General features: G+C 35.3%; 2 protein-coding genes across 2 annotated transcripts; one reads left to right on the forward strand and one right to left on the reverse strand.

The window, feature by feature from the left end:
* Window positions 1–1,200: 1,200 nt before the first annotated feature.
* Window positions 1,201–4,578, forward strand: LOC107496264 (receptor-like protein Cf-9). The gene is given in 2 exon segments (XM_052251850.1): window positions 1,201–4,068; window positions 4,071–4,578. Coding segments are annotated over 2 exon segments (2,991 nt in total). The 5' UTR covers window positions 1,201–1,436; the 3' UTR covers window positions 4,430–4,578.
* A 537-nt stretch (window positions 4,579–5,115) lies between these two features.
* LOC107496285 (receptor-like protein 34) lies at window positions 5,116–8,552 on the reverse strand. The gene has a single exon (XM_021127075.2). The coding sequence runs from the start codon at window positions 8,454–8,456 to the stop codon at window positions 5,304–5,306; it is 3,153 nt and encodes a 1,050-aa protein (XP_020982734.1). The 5' UTR covers window positions 8,457–8,552; the 3' UTR covers window positions 5,116–5,303.

The raw sequence follows: 8,552 nt of genomic DNA on the forward strand, positions 1-8,552 counted from the left end.
GGGACTCGTGAACAGCAGCGGCAGCGGGACTCCTGAACAGCAGCGACGGTAGTACTATGGCCGTGATCCCGTGAACAGGAGTGGTGGCGGGAGAGCGTGGTCACGATGATGGTGAGGACGTGAATTGGAGGTTACGATGAGATTAGGAATAACTGTGAATGTGATTAAATGTTAACCCTAATTTTTTTAAATTTTAAAATTTGAATTAAATAATTAATTAACCATCTGATCTTAATTTCATTTTTACTTTTATTGTATACATTGTATACTAAACTCATTGTTTTTTTATACTTTCTCTATGTACAATTATTTCCATCAAGAATAAGAAAAAGAAGAACAATAATAATAATTTTTTTAATCCAAAGGTTATACATTTCCAATTTAATTTTCTTATTAACTTAATTAAATATATTAGTAGATGATTACTATATAAGAAAATTTGCATTAAAAGCACAATATTTTTTTTATTTTCACCCTTAATTTCATTTCCATCTCTATAAGACTATAACAAATCCTATGTTACTTTTTCAAAACAAATTGTAATTGAATTATATACTATATTACTATCAATGAATATTTTAAAAACCTCTACTATAAATAATACTCAATTAGTAATTTCCATGAAAGACTAACGGTTCCTAACAAAAAATAATTGATATAGCGGTTTTTACTATCTAATTTCTTTTTACGCATATTTATTCTTTTCCACAAACTAAAATGATATCGTTTGGAGAAAATCGATATTTACTCTAATAAATCAATCCCTTAAACATTAATTTAAAAAAAATATCTAATTATTCGTTTTTATTTTGGTGACTGAATATTTGTTTATTCTAGTTATGATGTACAGTATTATAGCCCATTAAACAAATATAAAACAACAAAAAAAATACAAAGAAACTATACAAGCCTCTCACTCCAACTATTTTCTCATTTGACTCACTCAAAGGCTAATCAATATTCTAGCCCAAACAAAAAAGGCTAATCAAATGGAGTTGTTTCTTAACATGGACTTGGATCGTGCCCCTTTTGTCATGAACTTCTTTTTCTACCCATGCTCATTGATTTCCGCATATAATACCAATATTGACCTTAGTTTTAGCTTCTACTATCCGTCTTAATTTGGACAAATTAAATGCTTGGTGAGTCAAGCTAAGTTCATCCACAAACGCCTTCTATCATGGAAATAAAATTATCTGGGTCTCGGGTTAGAAGAAAACTAAACTTTCATTATGAATTAGTCTTGGACATTGATAGATTGGAATAGTATGAATATTAATCTAGAAATCATGCATTGGCTGGGTATAGGTGCTTGTAATTCCAGCTAGAAAAAATATCTATAAATAGATGGATTCTAATTGATGAGTGACATACCAATACCATTTTCAAGTAAGCCATATATACATAAAATAAGCAAAAGCTTGAATCAATAATCAATGGGGTTGTTGGTTGTTAGAGTGGTGTTGTGTGTGTATATGTTTATGATGTTCCATTTTGCATGTTTCTCTTCGCATCTATGCCATTCACAAGACAGCTCTGCCTTGCTTCACTTTAAGACCCATTTCATTTTTAACCCTTCATTTTTTGAATATTATTATGGGGATGAGTGCCCCCATGTTTATCCAAAGATGAGTACGTGGGAGAATGGGACAGATTGCTGCTCGTGGATGGGTGTTATGTGTGATTCTGTGTCTGGTCACGTGATTGGCCTTGATCTCAGTTGTGGTGCTCTTGTAGGTAATATGAATCCCAATAACACTCTTTTTCATCTTACTCATCTCCAAACACTCAACCTTGCTTTCAATGATTTTTATGGTTCTCAATTGCCTTCTCAATTTGAAAGGCTTGTGAGTCTCGTACACTTGAATTTATCTAGTTGTCGGTTTGAAGGTGATATTCCTTCCCAAATCTCACACCTTTCCGAATTACAATCACTTGATCTCTCTGGGAATTCTCATTTGATGTGGAAAGAAACAACTTGGAAAAGAATGTTGCAAAATGCAACAGTTTTACGTGAGATTGTATTGCATGATACAAACATGTCTTCCATTAGCTTAACACCAAACCCTTTGTCCAATTGGTCTTTTTCTTTCTCTTTGGTTACTCTTAATCTTGCTGATACAGGAATAAGGGGACACTTGACAAGTCACATTCTCTGTTTACCCAATCTTTATGAGCTCAAGTTATCTGGAAATGAAATCATTCAAGTCCATGTTCCAAAGTTGAATTGCAGTACTTCTCTTAGTTTTTTGGATCTTTCATTGTGTCAATTTCCAGGATCACAAATCCCTGATTCCTTTTCTAACCTTACACATCTAACTTCTTTGTACTCGTACCAAAGTGGATTCAATGGTTCAATCCCATCATTGCTCTCAAACCTTCAGCATCTCACTCACTTGGACCTTTCATACAATGCATTCACTGGTTCGTTCCCATCATTTCTTTCAATTCTTCATCATCTTGTTTACTTGGATCTTTCATGGAATGAGCTTAGTGGTCAAATTCCAAATGTGTTTGATAGGCTCACCAACTTGCAAACTCTCTTTCTTAGTAATAATAATTTCCAAGGGAAGTTGCCATCTTCATTGTTTACCTTAACTCAACTCTCTCAATTAGATTGTTCTTTGAATCAAATTGAGGGGTCACTACCCAAACAAGTAGCCTTTTCAAATCTCACTACACTAGACCTAGGAGACAACTTATTAAATGGGACAATCCCTCAGTGGGCTTTATCCCTCAAGTCTTTGAGATACTTAGATCTATCCAATAACAGATTCAGAGGGCACATAAGTGAAATTACATCTTATTCCTTGGAGCATTTAGACTTGTGCAACAATGAGCTCCATGGAAACTTTCCAGAATCCATTTTCCATCTTGTCAACCTTACTTATTTGTGCTTGTCTTCAGATAACTGGAGCGGTATTGTCCACTTCCCACTCTTTTCTAAGCTTCAAAACTTGGAGTATCTTTTTCTTTCAGGTTGTAGTTCATTATTGCTAACATCTGAAACTAGTGTTAATCACACTTTCTCCAATTTGAGGGCACTGTTGTTGCTTTCTAGCAATATTATTGGTTGGTCGGAATTCTCAGGAATATTTCCAAGTTTAGAGAATCTTGAATTGTACAACAATAGTCTTCAAGAAAAAGTGCCCAAATGGATACATGGTTTGGATTTATTAAGTTATTTGAATCTCTCACACAACAATTTTACATTGATGGACCATATCCCATGGTATCGACTTCAATGCCTTGATCTTAGTTTCAACTCGATGGCTGATGACATTTCTTCCTTCATTTGTGATGCAACCTTTCTGGAAATTGTCAACTTGTCCCACAACAAATTCACAGGAACATTTCCACAGTGCCTTGCCAATAGCTCATACCTTACGGATTTGGATCTACAAATGAACAAACTTCATGGGACTTTGCCAGATACCTTTCTGGATCTTACTACACTGAATCTCAATGGCAACAATTTTGAAGGTCTATTGCCGAAATCTTTGTCCAAATGTTCAGGACTTGTGGATTTGGATCTCGGTAACAATCAATTTGAGGACACATTTCCCAATTGGCTTCAAAATCTATCAAACTTGGAAATACTAGACTTACGAGGCAATAAGTTGTACGGTCAGATTGCAAATTTGAAATCTGAAAAGATATTTGCAAGTTTGATTATTTTTGACATATCATGCAATAACTTTAGCGGCTCATTACCAAAAGCATACATACAAAATTTTCAAGCCATGAAGATTGTTCATGATGTGCAAAGCCCTTTGTCTTATATTGAAGCAGATTTTCTTCTTATTGACGGCATAGCAGAATATTGGAGTTCTATGGTTGCAACAATTAAAAGAGTCAGTCTTCCTTTTACGAAAATTCCAATTTTCTTTGCAATTATCGATTTGTCAGAAAACAAATTTGAAGGAGAGATTCCAGATGTTTTTGGAGAGCTTCAAGCACTCATAAGCCTCAACCTTTCATATAACAGCCTCATTGGTCCTATTCCCCGCTCTTTGGGAAATTTGACAAATCTTGAATCATTGGACCTCTCCTCAAATATGCTTGATGGGAACATCTTGAAGGATCAATACCTCAAGGAAAACAGTTTAATACATTTTCAAATGATTCTTTTGAGGGAAACATGGGGTTGTGTGGATTTCCATTGTCAATTCAATGCAACAACAATGTCCCTTTGCAACAATCTCCATCTTCTGAGGCTGAAGACAAATTCGGATTTGGTTGGAAACCAGTGGCAATAGGATATGCATGTGGAATGGTAGTTGGAATAGGATTGGGATATTGTGTGTTCTCAATTGGAAAGCCTGAATGGCTAGTGGTCCTCTTTGGAGGTAAAAGGATCAAAAGGAGGAGCCGTGGAAACCGCCGGCGTGCAAGAACAACTCTGTTTCAGCTTTTGGTTGTAATGTAAATTTGTAATAAGTTTATGTCTTGTGCTTTTGTGTTTTTTATGTTTTATGGATGTCTACAAATCTTGACGATATTTAAAGTAAGTACTTATTTAATATTTGTAAGTAATGTTGCAAGTAAATTCTGTTTTCAAAATATATATGTGTGTGTTTCTTGTTCCAAAACTTCTTCACTTGCACCTTCCAAGTATCCAGAACAACTTCCAAGATCTCAAATTATCGACAATCTACGATCATTATTATGCATGCTGTATATATGAGCAACTAATTTTTATTTGTAACCAACTTGTGATCGAATTGAATTCTCACTGTTTTATCTAATCCAATGATCTTAATAATTTTCTGATTGTTCATTTTTTTAGTAATTTTGTTAGAACAATTGACAAACTATTAGGAATATCTCCAATACAATTGGATTGTTTTTTCCTTCTTTTTTTAATATGACAATCTAAAATAGTTTGATAAAAAATACTAATTCTCGTGCAGTAATAGTACTACTTTACATACTTTGATTCTTAATCACTTAACTGATCAATCCGATTAGGTTGTTCTCTAGAATTAAAAGGTTGTGTCCAATAATAGTACTTCTTCTCTGTTTACAAAACTAAAAAAGAACAAATATAATATTAAAAAATATTTTTCAGAATTTTCATGAGGCTAAGATTACGTTACATTAATAACTAGAGAGTTCAATATGTATTGTTTATAAAAGGTATGCTATTGTGACAAAGTATTTGAGATATGAAGCATTAGAAAATATAAATACTAGTACAAGTTTGTATTACAATGCAACCAAACATGCCAAAAGAACTTGACAGTGTTTCATGATCCCAAGAAGTGTGCAACAAGACATGCATCTATTATGCCATATATCCATTAATTTGTTCTTGCTCCTCTCTTCCTTTTCATCTTTTTGTTAGGATTCCCTCCAAAGATTCTGACAAGCCACTGAGGCTTTCCAATGGAGAAAACACAGCATCCCAATCCTATTCCAAACACAGTTCCACATCCATATCCTATTGCCACTGGCTCCCAACCAAATCCAAATTTCTCTTCAGCTTGATTGTTTGGAGAGGATAAAGGTTCTTCTTCAAGGATCTTGTTGCATTGTATTGGCAATGGGAATCCACATAACCCCATGTTCCCATGGTAGGAATTCTCTTGAAATGTATCGAAATGTCTTCCTCGAGGTATCAGTCCTACAAGATGGTTGCTGGAAAGATTCAAGAATCCAAGAAAGTTTAGATTGGTCAATTCATTTGGGATCCGACCTGTGAGCATATTCGATGAGAGGTCCAATGATTCAAGTTCTGTCAAAAATCCCATGGATTGAGGAATAGAACCAATGAGTTTGTTATGGGAAAGGTTGAGTGCTATGAGTGCATGAAGCTCTCCAATAACATTTGGAATCTCTCCTTCAAATTTGTTCTCAGACAAATCAATATATGCAAAGATGGTTGGAATTTTTGTGTAAGCTCTGCTGACCCCTTTAACTGTTGCTATCAATGAGTTAGCATACTCTGGTTGAGTTTCATAACTTATTGCAGAGTAAAAGCGACTATTCATGTACCTCAAAACACTTCCCACTTCAGCATGAACAACATTCTTCATGGCTTGGAAATTCTCAATGAAGTCTTTTGGCAACAGGCCACTAAAATTGTTGCCTGATGCATCAAAGATAATTAAACTTGGAAATGGATGCTTGGTTGTCAAGTTATTACCAACAGGACCATAAAACTTATTGCCTCTTAAGACCAACACTTTCAAAGATGTCAAATTCTGAAGCCAGTAGAGAAAGGTATCCTCTATTCGATTGTTACCAAGAATTAAAACCTCCAGCTCTGTGCAGTTGGACAAAGATTTAGGCAAGTGGCCTTCTACTTGATTTCCATACAGATTCAAAGTTTTGAGGTTGCTGTTCATGGAAAACGTATCTGGCAAAGTGCCATAGAGTTTGTTCATCCGTAGATCCAAAACTTCAAGATATGATAAGTTGGAAAGGCATTGTGGAAGTGTTCCTGTGAAATAGTTGTTGGACAAGTCCACAACCTCAAGAGAACTTATATTGCATAAGATGGATGAAATTTCATTGGTCATCAAGTTAGAACTAAGATCAAGGTATTGCAGGCCATGCCATGAGAATTTTTCTATTGATGTCAATAGGTTTGTTGAGAGGTTCAAATGATATAAAGAATCCAAATCATGTATCCATTTAGGCACTTTACCTTGGAGATTGTTATTGGATAAATCAAGTATGAGCAACCTCGGAAATTTTCCTGAGAACTTTGGAAAGTCAAGTATGGTGTTGGAAAATAAGTGCAACATTTTCAAATTGGAGAAAGTATAATTGGCATTGACATCAGGTTTTAGTGATATTGATTCATAGCCTGAAAGAGTAAGAGACCTCAAGTTCTGAAGTTTGGAGAAGAGTGGAAAATTGACAAAACCACCATGGTTATCTGATGACAAACACAATTCAGTGAGGTTCACAAGGTCGAAAATCGACTTTGGAATATCTCCATGAATTTTGTTGCCGCATAAATTTAAGTACAGCAAGGAATAAGATGAGATTGCACTTAGATTTCCAGTGAATTGGTTACTTGAAAGGTTTAAATGTTTCAAAAGCGGCAAAGATAAACACCAAGAAGGAATTGTCCCATTTAACAAGTTGCCATCCAGATATAATTCAGTCAGATTTGAAAAACCTGCTATTTGATTAGGTAAGGGCCCTTCAAATTTATTAGAAGAAAAATCCAAGATGGAAAGTTGAGTCAATGTAAACAATGAGAATGGCAACTTTCCCTGTATTTTGTTTTTCCCAAGATTGAGAGTTTGCAGTTTATTTAGCCCACCAAATATATCTGGAAGTTGACCACTTAGTTCATTGTAAGAAAGATCCAAGACAACAAGATCTTGAAGCTTCCAAAGAGATGAAGGGATTGAACCATTGAGTTCATTGGATGAAAGGTCTAAATGAGTGAGAAGCTCTAGCTTTGAGAAAGATGCTGGGACTGCACCTGTTAGATTATTGTTTGAAAGATCCAAGTAAGTGAGATGTTGAAGGTTTGAAAATGAGGATGGGATCGAGCCGAAGATACTATTAGATGAAAGGTCCAAGTGAGTGAGATGTTGAAGGTTTGAAAGTGAAGAGGGAATTGAACCATTAAGGCCACAATCAAACAAAGTCAAAGAAGTGAGAAATGTGAGATTAGAGAAAGATGAAGGGATCATTGATCCTTGGAACCCACAAAATGAAAGATCCAAAATACTAACAGAAGCATTGCAATTCAATCTAGAAACATGGACTTGAAGGTATGTGTTTCCATATAGATGCAGCTCTTTTAGATTGGGCAAACAAAGAATATCACTTGTCAAATACCCCGTTATATTTGTGTTACTAAGACCAAGAGTAACTGAAGAGAAAGACCAATTGGTGATTAAAGACAAAGAACTTAGACTAATTGATGACATATCTGTATAATCTAAAAAGATCTCTCTTAAAGCTGTTGCATTTTGCAGCAGCCTCTTCCAAGTGGTTTCTTTCCATTTTAGATTTAAGTTACCTGAGAGATCTAATGAGACTAATTTGGAAAGATATGAGATTTCAGAAGGAATATCACCTTCAAAAGAACACCAAGACAAGTTCAAGTGTGTAAGATTCACAAACCCGCCAAACTGAGATGGTAATAGAGGACCATAGAAACTATTGCGAGAAAGGTTGATCTTTTGGAGATGAGTAAGATGGAAAAGACTACTTGTAGAATTGATTTTACCTTCAAGCCCATGCCAGCTGAGGTCGAGACCAATCACGTGACCGGACGTGGATTCACACGTGACACCAGGCCACAAACAGCAATCTGTTCCATTTTCCCATCCATCAACTTTTAGCGAGTTCTTGAGTTGAAGCAAGGCAGAGTTTTGGTCAGGATGGCATAAAGGCGGATACAAAGACGAAGACGAAGAGAAAGAAGTGAAGAACAGATGTAGACACAAAATGATTTGAAATTGCAGCAACAAAAGAGACCCCATGGCCTGATATTGATTTGGTTCAACAGAAACTGGTTTACTTGGGACTGAAAAAAGAGGCAAGAATGATATAATGGAAAATAAAAAGCAACTAATGAG

Source organism: Arachis duranensis, chromosome 7, assembly GCF_000817695.3.
Source record: "Arachis duranensis cultivar V14167 chromosome 7, aradu.V14167.gnm2.J7QH, whole genome shotgun sequence".
Lineage (NCBI taxonomy): Eukaryota > Viridiplantae > Streptophyta > Magnoliopsida > Fabales > Fabaceae > Arachis > Arachis duranensis.

Coding starts and splice junctions, on each gene's coding strand:
- LOC107496285 (XM_021127075.2), bottom strand. CDS start 8,456: ATGGGGTCTCTTTTGTTGCTGCAATTTCAAATCATTTTGTGTCTACAT.